The 18,526-nt window shown below is 44.3% G+C and overlaps 1 protein-coding gene and 1 long non-coding RNA gene across 2 annotated transcripts; both read left to right on the top strand.

Annotated features, from left to right (window-relative positions):
• The first annotated feature begins 6,594 nt into the window (after positions 1 to 6,594).
• On the top strand, positions 6,595 to 10,695 carry LOC107312893 (uncharacterized). Its single transcript, XR_014945719.1, has 2 exons — positions 6,595 to 6,824; positions 7,480 to 10,695. It is a non-coding gene; the product is annotated as an uncharacterized LOC107312893 (long non-coding RNA).
• Positions 10,696 to 12,025: 1,330 nt separating this feature from the next.
• VMA21 (vacuolar ATPase assembly factor VMA21) lies at positions 12,026 to 16,383 on the top strand. The gene is made up of 3 exons (XM_015860830.2): positions 12,026 to 12,121; positions 13,474 to 13,583; positions 14,577 to 16,383. The coding sequence occupies exons 1-3, from the start codon at positions 12,066 to 12,068 to the stop codon at positions 14,717 to 14,719; spliced, it is 309 nt and encodes a 102-aa protein (XP_015716316.2). The 5' UTR covers positions 12,026 to 12,065; the 3' UTR covers positions 14,720 to 16,383.
• The last annotated feature ends 2,143 nt before the right edge of the window (positions 16,384 to 18,526 follow it).

Raw genomic sequence — 18,526 nt, 5'->3', positions numbered from 1 at the left:
GCTGCAGTGCTTTCTGCAGGCTGCGGGAGCACGGCTGCTTCCTGAGCTGCCAGTGGGTCTTCTGGGACAGTCTGTCCCAGGATCAGAACTGGCTGCCCATGTTGGAAGCAGGTTGGGGTGCTGTGTGAAGGGCTGGTGTGGTTTTGACGAGTGCTCCGAGCCTAGAAATGAATTTCTCCTATCTGCTGTGTGATTCACGGCCTGGCCAAACAACTGTGCTTTTTGATGTTGGGGACATAGCATTTCTTTTTATGGCAGAATGCTGGTTTCAGTCTGTCAGCTTCCAGACACATTCACTTTGCACTTGGGCAGCACTCCTTCCAGCCACAGACAGATGGAAGTAACCACATTCTCCATAAAATTCTGCTGAAATTCTGGTGGGGAGAGGAGGGTGAGGTGCTTGGAGGTGTGCATGCAGCTTTTCAGGCCTTCTCCCCCAAAAGCTTTGTGCCACTGCAGGATGATCTCCTCATTACTGGAGTATTGTGGCTATGGATATCTGCTGTCCTCTCTGCCAGCACCACCACATCTGAAGCTGGAAGCCAGTGCCTTCCTTACCCCAAAATGAAGGTGTGATGGAAAGGAGGCACGTTCCTACATTGGCAGTTTTATTTTTAAAACGAGCATGCACAGATGCTTTTTAATCTGCTTGGAACATTAATTTAGTACCCACTGCTTCTGAAAGCATTTTACTTTCCTTTCCAATAAGCCTCTCTCCCTTAGCCTGGTTGAAGTCTTCCATGCAGACAGCCCCTAAACACTGATGTGGGGCAGGAGCAGCTGCGCGGTGAGGAGGTAAGGCTTGTTCTGTACCCACAACTATAAATCAGCAGTAAATCCAATCTCCAAATATATTTTATTGTGTGTCCCTGCACATCCATAAATGATGTTCCATATTGGCATTGCAGAAACAGTAAGTACTTACAATTTCTACATTTGCTTTAATTAAAATGTATTTAAAGCCCAAGTACAAATCAAGATTGGATTCCAGTGATTTGTTGCTCTCAGTGGTGAGTATTTATTCCCATTCAGCTCTTGTGCATACTTCCTGACTGCAACATGAGAACAGTTCAAACTTTGGATCTGATGGTTGAAATGTTTCTTTGTAGAGAAGAATATTTTGCTTGCTAAGCCTCAGCTTCAAAGATGCTTTTCTCTGCCTCTCAGATTGTTCCTGCTGTCGACCGTAATAGGCTGCTCATTAGAAAGACGCCCTAAGAGCAATGGGCACAGATCTATTTCTTCTCTATTTCTTCTCCTGTGATGTCTAGCTAGGCTGTTCCAAAAGCTGATGGATCTGGGAGAGACAAGAGCAGTTCAGTTCTCGTGGTGAGAACTGGACTGGCTGATGGCGGGGAGGAGGCTGTGGCTAAACAGATGTGTGGGGACTGGTCCCTCTAGAAACCTTGCACCAAAGTGGGCAGCAGGAAGGAACTGATGGCATCGTTCCCTCTGTGAACAAGCCCTGCAGAATGGCCTCAGGTGTTAAGGCTCCCCTGGGCACCAGGAGCATGAAGCACAGACTCATAGGGTTTGGCTAATGGGACTCCTTCCATCAAGTTCTCCATTGCCTGTGGAGCAGCAGCATGCTGTTGTGGAGGAAGTCTCTTTAGAAATTCCATTTAGGAGATGCACTGGAGATATTGGCTCACAGAAGTTGAGCTGAGTGGGTGGCTGCTCCTGCCAACGGAGCTCCATGCAGAAACACAGCTGTGCTGAACAGCTCCCAGTCAAACAACAGGGAAGTGTCACATCAACTCCAGCCTCTTATCTCATGCACAAGAACATGAGATGTGTGCACTTTGATTTACATCATGTGGATCTCCTGAACCAAAAGCCTGCAGAACTGAAGGTGCTGATTGTGCAGGGCTGTGGCTATGAGGAGCTCACAGGTTGGTCGTGCCAGCAGGCTCCTGCCTGCTGCTTTGATCCCCTACCACCTGCTGAGACGGATGTAAACCACTGACACGTTTCCATGGGTACCCGTTTGTAATGCTGCTCTTGGGTAGCATTCAGGGTTTGTCTCTCCCAAAGTCTGAAGCTTTTCAGTAGCTATTGTGAAGGATTTGTGCTGTTACCTGCCCACACTAGGGCAGGTGGGGTGTGCTGCTCGCTCTTCTCTTTCCATTCAGAGAAGTGCTGACATGGCACAGCAGGTGCCATGTGAAGAGATCCGAGCTTTCCGCCAGTTGCCCACTGAGCTCCGCAGCGGTTCGAGCTTCTTGAGAGGTTCATTTAACTCATAAGGAGTACTGCATTTGCACTTATGCTGCTTCGGGTATCTAAGCTAGTTTCTGAGAAGTACCTACCTAGAGCGTTCTCACTCCTGCTGCCGTGTGATGCCTCTCCCAGGGCCAATGTGATGCCTGAGCCTGAACACCTTGAAGTACCAAAAGCACGTCTTTGAGGGAAAATAATTGCTATTTCCATCCAGACAGGATCTGCAGGAACCAGGGCTGAGCCAGGCTCCATCTACCCAGAACCCTGCGTATCAAGCAGACAGGGCACTGCCCTCAAGACAGGATGTTTGCTGCTCTCTGAGGGCAAACACCAGAGAGGTGGCTGTGGGGAGACTCCCGCAAACTCACCTCCAGCTCTTCACAGCCAGGCTGCTCACAGCCGCGCCATCACCACTGCTGCAGGGGGTTCTTCCCATGTGCGGTAACACAACTTGTCTCTGAGAGACTGTGTTTGCTTTTGGTTGTAGCCAGTACCCCAGAGAGTAGCTCCAGGCTGGGCTTGCTCTTTGGTGCTCAGCCATCCCATTCATCCATCAGTGGGGAGCTGCCCATCTCTTATCACTGAATTTGGGCTTAGAGCTCCTTGACAGAAAATAGGAAGGTTATTTTACATGTGGAGGAATTTATTAAGCCTGGACCTGGATCTCATTTTTATGCAATGCAAATGAGTAATAACAAGCCTTCTTCATTACCAGCTGAGCGCTTGGGCCATGGCTATTAAATCCCCACCTCCCTTCAGTCTGTTTCTATCAGACTGCCACATTAAGCCGCAACCTCATCGGAATTCATAAAGCCAGCCCAGACTTGTGTTGGGATCTGAGCCTGCAAAATTAAAACTCGAGTAGCAGAACACAATATTTCTTTGGCTATTGAGAGGAGCAAGCCGGGATATTTTGGGGCATGGTGTGTTGAATGAGGCATGACATCACCGTGATTACTTGTGATAATGAAACATTTCACAACAGCCATATGGTGAGGGAAAAAAAATAAGGGTTCATTTATCTCACTGCTCTGATCTGGTGACATAACACTGACATAATGGGCAGAACCATCCTGGGTTTTGTAGTCCAGGAGTGATTTGCATCACACAGCGCTGACTATATGCCTTGGGGGTGGCTGCAGAGGAGCACCCAGCTGTGTGCAGTCCACCAAGCTGCCTAGGACGTGCCTGGAAGGACAGCACTGCATCCAGATCTTTGCACATGTGAGACCAATGTTGATTCTTTGCAGATCTTTCATCTAGTTGGAATTCTGCTTGGTAGCTGAGTGTTACACTAGAACTTTAAAAATATTAATGGCCTTTCTTTACATAAAATGCAAAGAGCAGGGAACTGCCTAAGGGAGCAGCGGTGATTCCGACCTCTTTTTATATGGGAATCCCTTTCTACCAGGAGACCTGCTCTCAGTTCAGGCTTTCCAACAGCAGATTTGTTCCAAAACACAGCTTCTCCCTCAAGCAAGCTGACCGCAGCCCTCCTGCAGGAGCCCTGGCTGCTCCAACCAGGCAGAGCTGGCTCCAGATGGCAGAGCCCCAAAGCTCCTTGCCCCAGCCCTGATGTCCTAGTGAGACCCCAAGCAGGGCAAGACTTCTGGTCTCTTCCCCTTAAAGTGTCCTGCTTTTTGTGGGGAAAATAAGTACTTGGTAAAACAATGAAAGGAAAAGGTCCCATGACTCTCTGTTGCAGGTTCTAACTCATTTGTCTGGGAGTACTGAGTGTCAGTATGGTTATGGATTTTACACCATGCTCCCCCTTGATTTCACTCCTCGGAGACTCACTCTCAAATACTGAGTCGAGTCCTGAAGGTGAGAAAAGCAAGAGGAACCCCTTATCTGTGGATTCGGATGGCATTTTGTGTAGGCTGAGCACCAACTGTTCAGCCTCTTGTGGATCCTGCTCTGCTGGTCTGCAGCGCCGTGTGCTGAGCGAAGAAATGCATATCCCAGGGAGCTCCTTGGAGATTTGGTGGAATGAAAGGAGGATGTGAAAGGCTGTGAGCTGCCTTTTCTTTGCAGGCGAAAGCTATCAGCGCTCTACCTGGAGCAGTTCCAGAAACTGTAATTATGCTTTTGTGTATGAAAGGAGAAGCGTGTTTGTACCTGACCTGGTGTCTGGGGATATTGTCACCCTGGGGCTGAGCTGCCTGCACACAGCTGTCACAGGGTGCAGATTTCCCCTGCAGTGTGGTCACAGTGATCTGACATTATTCAGCCAAGGCAATGGCAGTCTTTTCTGCTTTCATTGCCTTTGGGTCAGGCTCCTGCTGGTCAAACAGTGCTAATGCTGGTAGGACAGATTCTTCAGACCTCAGCCTGTAATTTCAGTACTATTGCATTACCTTTAAAAGAACCAAAGAGTTTCCCAGCGAGACACAGGTTATTTAGATAGAAGGTGATGACTTGTACTAAAGTCTTCTGGACTCCCGAGCAACCTTTTGCTGACATCCCTGGCACTGACAGGCTGCAAAGCAGAGATGGCCATGCAGAGCATCTTTGCCACGGCGAAGTCCTCACCAAGAACCGTGGGCAGGGTCTGGGTACAACCTGGAATTGCAGGTTGGCTACTAGATTATGACATGCGATGTGACTGAACTAACTTCCCCCGCCTTCATAGCCTGAAATAAACTGATTTGAAGCAACGCGTGGTTCGCTTCGAGGACGGGTATTAGAGCCGTGCGAGCGCTGAAATGCCACCCAACGCCCTGGCGCGGCCGTGGGCCATTCCCTGCTGCGCAGCGACACCTACAGGGAGGGACCCGCACATCACCGAGCTCTGCATGGGACTTGCTGTCCTAAAACTCAGCGCTGGGGAGGCTTAGCAGGTAGTGTGAAAGGAAATATCCTCTGTGCCGTTATGCATTTGGTTTTATTAATATATATATATATAAGAGATGAAAGAATGTAATATTTGAATGTATAACTTAGGAAAAGGGCTAAGGAAGTCAACATGTGAACTCCAGGCTTCTCAAAGAGACTGGTGGAAACCAATATGATCAAGCGCCAATTGCCTTCAAGTAAGGCAAAAGCAACTGCATCCCGGGTGCAGCTGACAGTATCTGCTGGTGCTGTGCCTTCAGAGGCGGTTCAACAGCCATAGAGCTCAAGTACATGAATTTAAGACTCAGAGTTTGCCTTCACATCACCCCGGCTGCTTCTCCCTGAGCCATCACCCCCTGCAGTTTTGTACCCTGTGCAGACAGTGTAGCTTTATATGTGCATATTTCTTTGCAGTTACAGAGGATTGCCAGTGTGTCCGTTTCAGTTTTTAATGTGGGTGCTGAGCTTAATCACAGCCCCTGAGCAGTGCTGGCTGGAAGGGAGCTCTGGCCCCCACTCCAGCTCCAAGCAGGATCACCACTAGCACAAGCCCAGCTCAGCTGCAGCTTTACCATGCTGAGTCTTGAAAACATCTAAGAACGAAGATTTCACCATGGCTCTTAGGGCAACCCATGATGCATAACTGCTGCCAATGAAGAATATTACGCCTTGGAGCTGACTCAGTCCCCAGGGATGTTTAACAGCAGTTCTTATGTTGTAGCCAGCCAACAGATTTGAGCTATTAGCATTAACACCAACAATTGCTGTGTGACCCTCCACCTTTCCCTTTCTTTGCTTCCATAAGCTGTTAGTCATTACTCCCCAGGCCACTTCCAGAGGTGTCCTCCTGCTCCTCTTCAGCTGCAGCTCTTCAGTCCAATAGCAGCAATATTTGCTAGTTTGTGAGAGATGATGTGAGATGGGAGAGATCATTGTTTTGCCAGAACACCGTGATCCTTAACCGAGCTCCCTGATAAGCCCAGGTACATCATAATGCTATCAATTTCTCACTGTATCAGATTAATTTTGAGCGGGAACTGCTCAACTGAAGGAGACCGTACCAGCAAAAAGCATGTTTATTTTTCCTCTGTATGCAGCAGTGACCGTGTCTTCATACAAGACTTCATGCAATGCCCATCAAAGGCCAAATCCCTACTAACCTCAGCAGATGCATTAACAAGCAGAGCAAGGGAAACACCTCCCTGCAACAAGGCAGCTTAAGACTCAATGAAATGTGAGTATTATTTATTTAGAAAATAATTGCCCTATCATTGGCGAGCATCAGTGAAACAAGCATCTCTCATGTAGCCTTGGGCTACTGCTGAGCTGAGGCTCACACTGCTGCGTGCTGTACACGGTGTACCCTCATGTACTATTCGTTTCAGCCCCTGCAGCCTCCAAGCTTAACTGGCACACAGTGATTCTTCTTGGAAGCTTTTTGTATTTGACAATTTCTAATCTGTTTAATTCCTTACTTTAATGATTGGTTGTCACTTTTACCGAGAGGGGTTGAAAGAGACATTTGACACCGCACCAAGTGGAGAACTACTTGTGGGCTACTTCTGCTACTTAACATGTCAGTTCAGCCACATATCAGGGAGAAGGAGAGCAGTCTTAGATTGGTGAAATGCTTGACAGAGGGACCTGATGGAGAAACCAGGAGCTGTGCTCTCATTGAGTTACAAGCAGGCCATTGTGGCCTCCTCTTAGCATTGTTCCTTCACCTGAAAGACAAACCGAGGCTCTGGCTGGACACAAATATCTTGTGGGTGAGTACTGGATCAGAACAAATAACTCCTGTCAGCGTAGCTGACCTTGGAGATTTTTATTAGCTAATTTAGATGCCACACGCAAAGGGCAGATTGAAGCTACAGTCTTGGTTAAAATTTAGCTCTCTCTTAATTGAGTTGAAGAAGTCTGGCTTACATTCTAAACTGTTGGCATCCTGTATTGCTACGAGAGTGCTGCTATTTGTTTTATTGGAGGATGCAAATAACATCAGTGGCATAGCGGTAGATGGCTCAGTATGTAACAAGATCGGGAAAAGCCGGTCATTTTATAAACGTTAATAAAACTGTCTAAATTCTGTGATGGAGCCGGTGCATCTTGCAGTGCTTTCCAGGACACAGGATCAACAGGGACCATTTGCTCTATCTGTTCCAATGAAAATAAAACAGATTTTCAGGAATGGAGAGAAGGAAAAGTAATTTTTGTGTAATCGCTGCGAAGCTCATCAGAAATGATGCACTTTTAAAGACTGTTTCAGCAGAGAAATGACATTTTTCATTATCTCCCCACGCAGTACATTTGTGTAATGTTTCCAGTTGTTGTGCTGGATCATTTACTCCTGAGCACTGTTATTTTTACTCTCTTGTTTGAAGCACTTGTATATGTATTTCTCTGTATCTATTTATCTTTCTACAGGCAGCATTTCAGCATACCAGAAGTCTCGTGGTTCACCTGAAGTCAGACAGTACTCTCAGAGTCTCAGAAGTACGCAGCTGAATATGGTGAGGTCTAACTGCTCCACTAAGGCCTTCTCAGAATCTCTACTCTCTACTGCCAATGGCTCACGGTGCTTGAGAAAAGATTTCCCAAGCTGTTTATGAAAGGATGTTATGAGGTCAGCCAGGATCTGGCTGGAGTCTGAAACCTTTGGATTCTAAAACTCATTTTGAAGGAATTTTGGACTTTGAGCTTTTCCTAACCAAAATGAGCACTATATTTTATCATCTGGATTATATTCAGAATGGAGAATTTGCATTCATGTCTCTCAGCAGGCTTTGGAAGTACTTTAACCCCATGTAAAGGCAACCTGTTGATCACGGCCTGAACCTCTGATTAACCATCTAAGGCAAGTGATGGGTCAGCTGCAGGAGCACAGGTGAAGGTAATTCAGCTGAGCTCCCAGAAGGGGTTGAGTTTGACTCCACGTCTCCTAGATCCCATTTAAGGGCTGACCACCATTAAGGTAGTATCTCTTTTTGGAGATTGTTCCTGTGTGGAGTTTTTGTGGCAAGCTTTGAAACTGGTGAGTATCCATTTGGACTGTGAGCCTCAACACTGGTGAGTCTTTTCTTACATACCCTCTGGCTATTCATTCACTTTATATAATTACAACTATACATTTGTATAGCTACAACTGTATGCTCCCATTCTCAGCCATTCTGAATGGCTCTCGATACAGCACTGAGCTGTGATTTTGGTTCTTTGTGTTATTTTCGTGACCAACAGGCTTAACAGTTAGCCTTATTAAGCATGTGGGGCTTCTTTGTATGTTTCTGCCTCTGCAAGATGAAAGTAAAATGCAGATGGTTCTTTGAAACTACAGGACTAGATCCCTGTGACAAAGGCTGAAGGGCTGGGGTGCCATGAATGTTTCCAAACTGGCACCGGTAGCAGGGGAGGCACAGCTAACAGTGCTGTCCTGTTGCCATATGGCCACATGTACTGGGTAGGAAGGCTGTAATGTTACAGTTTGGCCATCCTGATTGTCTGACAGTGGAAATGCCTTCTGTGAAAGAAGGAAAGCTATGTGAGTATGGCCATAATCCAGCCCTAATACAAAAGAGGTTTTCCCTCTTATTTCATGCTAACAGTATCAGTCTTGGAGCCAAAGGGGTATGTTTTACACTTCTGAAGAAGTCACTGAAGATCTGGACTCTTCCTGCTGCTTCTGTGCTCTCCTGTAAGCAAGATGTGACTGTAAGCCTACCACAGAAGCTGCCTTTTGAAGTGAAAGGGCTGTCATCCCACAGCAGCACAGCATGGGCAGAGCTAACAGGCATGGAGCCTTACAGTTCCCATTGCATAAAATAACATCCTTTTTATGAGCAGACATTATTCAAGCTGTAAGTCACACACACTTCCAGCACTATAAAACACAGATCTAGAACTGGCCAGGAAACAGCTGCTTTTTCCAGTTTGTTTGCATTTGTAGATGGGGGATTCCACTTAATGTTTGTCACAGCACCCTCTGCTTTTCATGTTGACAGATCCCTCCTCCCCGCCGCTCCCAGTGCACTCCAGCCCTGGCTTCATCCTGCTCTGTCTAATGGTGCATGTGCCAACCTCAAAACTTGCTCTGCTGGTACAAGGAATTGCCATGGATGTATTTATTCCAGCCAGCATCTTGCTTCCAGTGGTGCTTGCAAACACTGCAAGAAAACACAGCCTTTTCTACGTCACCTGCTGGGAGCTGATGCTGCTCAGCTGTGTATGCCGGGTGCCTGCAGAGTGCTGGCTGCTGCAGCCTAAACCTGCTCCAGGGCCAGCTGGCAAGGAAATAATGGGGATGATGGCAGGGAGGGCTCTTGCCTGTGCCTTGCAAATAATTGGCTTTCTGGTAAAGGGGCAGGGAAATTTCCCGGAGAATCAGACAGTGAAGATAAAACTAACACAGGATAAACACAGATGGCTGGGTTGTTGCTTTATGCCTCTGCAGTTGGATATGGAGGTAGAAAAGTCTCCAGTTGTTGATGCTTTTTTTTTTTTTTCTGGGCACTTAGAGTGTCTCAGTTATACTGTTTTGGCTGGATTCTTTTTTTTTTTTCTTGGGAATCATATGAATTACCTAGAAAAATAATCTCCTCTTTGTGATAAAGCCCTTTTGGCAAAGGTGGAAAGCAGCTTGTATTCTGTCTCAGCTCAAGCCTGTGAGACAAATCTACAACTTTGATTGTATAGTCAATATTGCCTAGGCAGCACTATAAAATGTCACATACTGGCCTAGTTCCTGTAATATGTAAGACCAATTCCATTTGCCAGAACAGACAAAGGGAATTTCTTCCTCTTCACTCAAGTTCATTATCTACAGTTTCACTTGTAATTGGTAAGTATGGGTTGATTTATATCAGCTGTGGGAATGGAGCCTTTCCCACTCTTAGTGTAGGGCCTCAGGTATTTCACAATGGGTGTGGAAGGCAGCCATTTCTGTCAGTAGCTCTATGTTGTCTCTGAAAAATGACAGCAATTATAGCAGGAGGTGGAAATTAGCCTGGAAGACTTCTAACCTCCATTAGCTAGTAAGACTATCTTAGCTCTTTACTCTGACTTATCCTAGAAACAGGCAACAAGGTTATAACAGAAACTATACTCCTATAAAGCCCATATAAACAGATTCTTTGTTAAACCACAGCATTAGTGATAGTCTGGTTCTAAATCCACAAAGCTGGTGCTCAAGTCTGCAATGTGGTCTATGCTTTCCTTTGAGAAGCTGGATTTTTGGACTGGAGTATTACAAAGAAACAACTCTTTCTTCCTGGGGTGCAGAAGTTCAAAAACAGAATATTTGCAGTACTGCTGGAACCGTAATAACATAAAGAAAATGAAAGGGTTTGGTAGGAAGAGATAACAGCTTCACATAGATCAACTGGTATCGCTAGAAAAAAAGGGATACTGTTCTGGCACAGAAGCCTTCATTATGTAGCAAGAGACTGACAGCCCCTAGAATAATCAGTTTGTTTTCTCAAGTCTATCAGATGCTGTAATAAAAATGTTATCATGCCTTACAAACACCAGCTCTCTACATAGGAATTTTCCCTTTGTACTTCAGATCCAGTCACAAACATTATGTATCTTTCCCCCAGCCATGGCAAACCATGACCTGAAATAAAGCTGTGTCTCACACCTGCCCTTCTACATCAGTGCCTCTGGGGCTACTCCATAACCCTGTAACATACATTTGCTACATCTGATTAAGTGGTTAATAGCCTCAAGGAAGGCTCTACTCAGTATTGCTTGCTTGATGCTAGGAAATGTCATTTCAAAAGCTGGATCCCAGGGATTACTTGGCATTTCTGCAGGATCAGCCCTTCTAAGTTGTGTCTATTCTGGCTCTTCTAACCATCATTCCTTCCACGTATCATCTTCTGTTCTGATCTTCTGGCTTATATCCTCTAGTCTGATAAATCATCAAGGAAAAAAATCCTTGAATATTACATATACACGTACATCCTCACAGAATGACCTGGGTTGGAAGGGGCCTCAAGGATCATGTAGTTCCAACCCCCCTGCCTGGCAGGGCCACCAAACATACACATTTACTAGATCAGGTTGCCCAGGGCCCCGTCCAACCTGGTCTTGAACACCACCAAGGACGGGGCATCCACAACCTCCCTGGGCAGCCTGTTCCAGGACCTAACCACTCTCCTAGTGAAGAACTTCCCCCTAACATCCAACCTAAATCTTCCCTCTTTTAACTTAAAACCATTTCCCCTAGTCCTGCTATTGTCAGCCCTTTCGAAGAGTTTACTCCCCTCCTGGGAGTAAGTTCCCTTCAGGTATTGAAAGGCTGCAATGAGGTCACCCCGCAACCTTCTCTTCTCCAGGCTGAACAAGCCCAGCTCCCTCAGCCTGTCCTCATAGGGGAGGTGCTCCAGCCCCCTGATCATCTTCCTGTCCCTCCTCTGGACCCTTTCCAAAATCTCCATGTCTTTTTTGTACTGAGGGCTCCACATCTGGACACAGTACTCCAGATGGGGCCTCATCCTCACAAGCAGGTGGTTCTGTTTTTCAAAGCTATCTTTAAGATCTTCCCTTTTCCAGCTCTGCACGTGGTGTGGGACTCTCTTTCTCCATCTGCCACTAGATGGTATTGCTCCAGCAGTTCTTCCCAGCTGCTCTGGACCCTCCCTGAGACTAAGGCAGTAAGTTCAGAGTGCTCAGTCTGCACAGGCTCCCTTCTCCATCCAGATTATGAAATGAGCTCCCAAATGCACCGAGTTCTGCAGACACACAATGGTTTGCATTGAGTTGCTTTCAATCTTGTGGTCAGACTGTGATTCACGGGGAGCAAAGACAGGGGCTGCAGCATGAATAAGGTTGAGAGAAAGGGCAATGCTCCATGTGCTTGGGAGCACACGGCCATAGTTAGCAGGCCAGCTGGCTTTATCACTGCTTCGCCCTGGCTCTCCATGAGCAGGCCGCACCGGCAGTCAGCTGACGGGAAGCGGCAGCAGTGCGGTCAGATGATCGGAAGCGGCGGCGGCGCGGGGCGCTCGTGGGAGCTAATGGAGCGCTACGATAAAGCGGCGCTGAACGCGGCCTTCGTGCCCGAGATTCGGCAGTAAGGACCGGGAACGGACGGGACCATGCGGGGCGGTGGGGGCCGGGAGCTGGCGGCTGGACCGGGAGGGAGACGTTCCCTTTGTCGGTGCTCCCTGGGTTGGGAGGGCCGGCTCCGGGAGCGGGGTGGGGGAGGGTACCCAGAGAAAACTTAGGGCAGGTTGTGGTAAGGGAAAAGATTCTGGGCATCTCTTCTTTAATCTATTTAATAAGCTGCTTGAATGTATGGCGATTTAATGTGGCCTGATCAGCACAAGTGCTGCTGATCAGTGCTGATTTAGTGCTACACATCACTGTCATTTTGTGACCCTCAGAGTATGAGGGTTTGCTTGACTTTTATTCCCACTTTTCATAAGAAACATCGAGGGTAAAGCATTATTTCAAGCGCTACGTTTGTCCCAGATGTCTGGAGCCTTCACAAATGGCTGTGGGTTATAAGAATTGTGTGTCCCTGACTTGAATTGGCTTTGGGTCTGAAGGACATGTGTCATTGTTTATGGTGATCTTTGGAAGCCAGAAAGTATTGCTTGGCTTACATGTTCACTACTGGATAAAATAACGTGAAGTCAGTGAAGCAGAGCAATTAAAAACTGGTGGATGTACACACACAGAGAAACAAGCTCCGTGTGTTGTTTTGTGAATACAAAACCTGTTCTAGCAGGTGAAGTCCAGGGAGACCTTCCCAACTACGTGGTCCCTCCTCATTCTTCTGTTCAAGGTCGTTTAAGCTTAGGTCTGGGAAGGCAAAATAAAAACCCAACAAAATGAAAGCCAACTATTCATGCTCTGATGTACTGGCTCCATTTTCTAATTAATGCTACAGTTACTCCAAGGTTTTTAGTGGAAACAGGGAAGTTATTTTAAACAGAGGGACAATGCTTATTAAAGGAGCTTCATTTCCAGCTTCAGATGGTTAAGTCATCCCATGTACTTCCCTCTGTGATCTAGCCCATGGTACTTAGCTGGATTTATAGTTATTTTTTCCAGAGAAAATGGGGAACTTGGCAAGTTTTGATGTGAAATATTGTCACGTATGTCGTATACACGGATATCTAGTACTAGATATTTAATAATATGAAAATAACACTCCTGTGTTGTTAAAACTAGCAAAACAATAATAGAAACATCTAGTTTGCTCATCTTACTAGTGAACTTTAACAGCCATTCCTGCATCTTTTTGCGTACTGTGGTTTTCTGTTGCAATTAGCAAATGTATGCTCAGTCTTTGTCACTTCAGTGCCCTCAGTTCTTGAAAGTAATTGGATTGCTTCTGCTCAAGACAAGTTCTTTTCTTGTGTCAGGCATTGCATATTGTGACTTCCTCCTATCTGTAACTATTCTTATTTATTTCAGAAATGAGGGTTCATTAACATCAACTTTAAGAACACTTCTGTTCTTCACAGCTCTAATGATCACGTTACCTGTTGGGCTGTATTTTTCATCAAAGGCTTATATATTTGAAGGTAATTCCATCTCTATCAGTTAGCATTACTATTGCAAAAACTGGAAAACTTTTCTTTCCTCTTCTGAGCGTTATTTTATTTATACAAACTCAAAGCTCTGTTATGTTTAACTTGTATGTGTATTCTGTGCATCTTTCCCTGTATTATGATCTGCAATTTAACATTCACTATTGTTATACAGTGGTTTATATTGTGTACAGGTGCAGTATTTCCTTTACCTAAAGGGTATCTTAACACCACACTTCTCAGAGCTCCATCAAGATTATCAGGGATGGGCTTCTTGCAGCTGTTGCCAATTAAATGTGTGTTCATGACAGAGTGACGTTGTTTAATGATATTTTTTTCTGCATTTTAAATCGTACCTGCACTTATAAACATCAGCTGTTAAAGGTAGTTGCTTTTAAGAGCAGTTTGTAACTAATTTGGAAGGTCTTGCAGGATGCTTCTCCTTTTGTGCTTCCTGCTATATGTAGTTCTCAAGGCTGAGAAACTTGCTAAGTTACTTTCAAGTTTACTTGTAGTATATTGAACTGTAGTTCTTTTTATCTAGGATATTTTAGATGGAGTCTTAACTTTGCTGTATAAGTTAATGGCAAATGTCAGCATGGATAAGATTGGGCTTCTTTGAAAGGGTGCCTTACTGGTGTGTGTGTACTTGTCTTTTTTGTTATTTCTTTATTAAGAGAAATGATGTTTCATGGATTTTGAGGCTTATTTGATGCTGGAGGATAAAAAAAGAAAATGTGGATGTTGTAGAACACTGAATTGTGAACTTTAAAAGCAGAGTGTTTAATCTTAAATATTTTGCGGGCTTGATTTATTCCAGATATGCTTTCAAGGTCTGTGATTATTGCAATACATTTTTTCTTTGTATCTTTTTGCTCTACGTCTTATAGCAGTACATTGAACTTTGGTCTTTTGAGGGGGAAAAGAAAAGCGATCTTCTGTTTCAGCATTCATAACTAATGTTCTTTCCTTCTTTTATTTTCTCAGGTACCTTAGGAATGTCCAACAGAGACAGCTATTTTTATGCTGCCATAGTTGCTGTAGTCACTGTTCATGTGGTACTTGCGATGTTTGTATATGTAGCATGGAGTGAAGGCAGTCGACAGTGGCGGGAAGGCAAACAGGACTAAAATGAAAGCCATCATCACCTGATACCTACAGACTGTAAATATCATTTCTGCAAATGAAAAGCATTCTTCAAAATGTGTAATAGATGTACGCAAAGATCAGGCTGATATCTCAGCCCCCTTCAGTTATGATAAGACCCGTCCTTGTCTTGGATGTGTAGCAGTGTTTTCTGTAGTGCTGATGGAAGTTGTATGTGGGTGTAATCAGCTTCTACTAGGTTGAGCTGAGGAGATATTCACATGAAATCAGAATGAAATACTTAAAAAAACAAACAAATCACATAGCTATTTTTGCAATTCTTAGTATTTCTTCTGGCCTGCTCTGAAAATAACATTGCCCTGAAGCAAGCATTATGTTCTTAAATTAACTAAGTTGCTATTTAAAAAGTAATGTACTTCACTTGCTGTCCAAACAAAATGGAAAAGATGAGATTTCTGTGATTAGTCCAGATGTGCATTCACTTATTCTAATTCATCAGGTTACTACAAGTATAGTTTACTTTGTTGGACGAAGTGGAATAAAGGCATTGTCCCAAACAGGCAGCTCTTTATGGTGATGTGCCAGGCAGAAGCTTTGTACCTGTACCAACTGGAAGCTGTCAGAAAAAGCTGCAGATGAGTTCTGAAAGTCTCATTAAGGAGCACCTTCTGAAGTATTCTGACCTTCCTATCAAAAACAAATGTTGCTTTCTGACTTCAGCAATTCATTTTTTCAGGACATCTCAATTCAGTTCCTTGTGTGGAATCGGAATCAGTAGGTTGTTTAAAGAGTAACACGAGGTAAATGTGTTTAGTGACCTTATCCTGCAGTTAGAGTGTGAATCCAAAGCACTAGACAAGCTTTGTCTGCTATGAGGTGGAATTACTCCTTGAAGAGGTTGAGTAATTTGAAAAACTAGAACTTGTTACTTAGAAAATCATGGGGTGTCTTCCTAATGTGGAATACCTGCCTTTCCTCATCTTCAATTGTGATTTTTGTTACAGTATAAAGCTTAATCTCTAATTTCCTTTTCTATTGTTTTGAGAGCATTTGTCTTATTAGCGCAGTGCTTATCTTTCTGTTCTTCTACGGTTAAATCTCGATGAAGCAAAAGAAATGTGGCACGCTTTTTTTTATGTCCTTACTTCTGTATATGTACTTGATAATTGCTGAAGGATGCAACTGCATTGCCTGTGGGGAACTACAGCAGTAACAGCTATAAGCCGCGTTAATGAGCAGTGGAGGAACAAGTGAGGTATAAGGGAGAAAACAAGCTTTAGCCGTCTGCAACTGTTGTCCTTTATGAAGCAGAACACAAGAACGATCACGTTATGGAAACTTTGCTTTTCTTCATGTGTATGAATTGTACACTGTGAAATGATACAATATGTTGAGCTCTTTCTCTTCCTCAGTTGTGTATGGACGCTTTCTGTAGTACAACAATGGTGACGCTTTTGTGTTGTAGAATAACAGCCTAAATTTCATTTCTCTGTTGGACTGATGTTAGCAATCAATTTAGTGTGGAGAAAACTTCTCCCTTAGGTTCCAGCAATGCACAGAACTTTTTCTAAAGCTGTTCACTTTTAACTTATTGTACTTCAGGTCTTTCTGTTAAATTGAGCTTTCGGTTTGTTGTATTAGTTGAGTATTTTTTGAAGTGTTTTGCTTAATACAGGACTCAGAATTATTTTGTTGCTACACTTGTCTTCTGTAAAATGTTCCCATAAATGAAACAAAAATCAGGTGTCCGTGCCCAGTAGTGAGAGGAATCTGTTCCCAGAACTCATTCCTCTCTTCAGCCTGTGTGTGTGTGTGTGTGTGTGTGTCAGTGTGTGTGCAAACATACACACTGTGTTAGGGCGTTCGTTAAGCATTAGCAATGAAACCTACACAGGAGCATGAGGCTAATACAAATTACTTTTACTTTGTATTTCTGCAATGTTAGATTGCTGCCAGCAAAGTGGAGATCAACTGATGACGGATGAGAAAAGTGAACATCTCATAGCACTGAAATAGAAATGTAGTTCTTATTATGGTGTATTGGGTCTCTGTTCTCCAGTGTGTGGAACACGCACGTTGTAGAACAAGTAATTTACTTTAATAAGAAACTGCTCTGCAATACATGATGCACTAAATAAATGTGTGTGCTGAACATTTGGAATAATATCTTTAATAATGCTCATGAATACTGCAGCTTACAAGTACATCAGCCGTGGCATTATTCAGTAGCTGTGGTTATTTATAATGGTGTATGGATGTGAGAATGGTTGTTTTGCTTTACTGCTTGGGTCTAGTGCTGTTTCACTTCATACACCTGAATTCTTAGTTGCTAGATTAGTTTCCTAGGAATAGTAAGGAACCAACGAAAATCTAAGAAGCTTGATTTATGTGTAGAAATCATAATGTCTCAGCAGCTGGACGCAGGAAGATCTTTTCTCTTTGAAGACAATGTTTTGATCAGAGATGTTCTCCCTGAGAAAAGGGAGAGTTTGTGACTTTCTGGGCAGTAACAGTCAAATACCCCCAGGTTTTACTTGCCTATGGTTGGAAGCCGAAACAACCACTAAGGTAAGTGCTGCAATGAGAACAGTCAAGTGATGGAATTACACCGTGACTTGGAAGCTGAAAGAAGAGAAACTACAGCCATATTACCTACAATCTGCATGGAATAGATACTCTGCTGGGAGTCGCGTTGTGCCTTAAAAATGCCAAGATTTATTATATTTCAAGAGCTTGATTGTGTTGAGGTTTTTTTTTATTAAGTGCTTATATTTCCTCATGTCTTCATTAGTTCCCAGGCTAACTTAACTGGTGAGTCACATTTTTATTGTGTCATGATCCTTGTGATTGTTCTGCTGTTTAAATATTGGTACTCCACAACTGTGATCAGTTCCCGTATTTTGTTGCATTGCTTTTAATTTCTATAAAAGGACAATGTGATATTTGGAATGATGTGGTACTTTTAAATTGATGCTGTAAGTTTATTCGTTATATTCCTGAGAATGGATTGAAACATTGTGTTAAAAAGACAGACAGACAGACACACACACACACACACACACACACACAAAAGTGATTGTCCCTCTCTGCTCTTGTGAGGCCCCATCTGGAGTACTGTGTCCAGGTATGGAGCCCTCAGTACAAGAAAGACAGCTGTTAGAAAGGGTCCAGAGGAGGGCCACGAAGATGATCGGGGGCTGGAGCACCCCCCTATGAACAGGCTGAAGGAGATGGGCTTGTTCAGCCTGGAGAAAAGAAGGCTGTGGGGTGACCTCATTGCAGCCTTTCAATACCTGAAGGAAACCTATAATGAGGAAGGGAGTAAACTCTTTGAAAGGGCTGATAATAGTAGGACAAGGGGAAATGGTTTTAAGTTGATAGAGGGAAGATTTAGGTTGTAAGGGGAAGTTCTTTACTAGGAGAGTGGTTAGGTCCTGGAACAGGCTGCCCAGGGAGGTTGTGGATGCCCTGTTCCTGGAGGTGTTCAAGGCCAAGTTGAATGCAGCTGTGGGCAACCTGATCTAGTAAAGGTGTATGTTTGGTGGCCTTGCCAGGCAGGGGGCTGGAACTTCATGATCCTTGAGGTCCCTTCCAACCCAGGTCATTCTGCCATTCTGTGATGTGGTCTTGTCAAACTGCATTAGCACTGTGACAAACTAGATGGCAGGCTTTTATATTGGATTCCTGTGGTAGGGGGAGTTATGCTTGCTGAAAAATTATATTCTCACCTAATGGTTAGTGGAAAAATATTTGTTACTGCAATTATGGTGGTTTTTAAAAAGCTGCAGAGTTATTGTAGTTAAATAAAGTACGCTTAGACTTTTAATTGC

Source organism: Coturnix japonica, chromosome 4 (genome assembly GCF_054131305.1).
Source record: "Coturnix japonica strain WE chromosome 4, WE-NBRP24, whole genome shotgun sequence".
In the NCBI taxonomy this organism is placed as follows: domain Eukaryota; kingdom Metazoa; phylum Chordata; class Aves; order Galliformes; family Phasianidae; genus Coturnix; species Coturnix japonica.
Note: the sequence above shows the minus strand (reverse complement) of the source record. Positions and strands in the feature narration are given on the sequence as shown.

Excerpts from the sequence above, each read along its gene's own strand:
- VMA21 (XM_015860830.2), top strand. The coding sequence starts at position 12,066 with ATGGAGCGCTACGATAAAGCGGCGCTGAACGCGGCCTTCGTGCCCGAG. Across the intron at positions 12,122-13,473 it reads TTCGTGCCCGAGATTCGGCA|AAATGAGGGTTCATTAACAT; the intron begins GTAAGGACCGGG and ends TATTTATTTCAG. Across the intron at positions 13,584-14,576 it reads AAAGGCTTATATATTTGAAG|GTACCTTAGGAATGTCCAAC; the intron begins GTAATTCCATCT and ends TTATTTTCTCAG.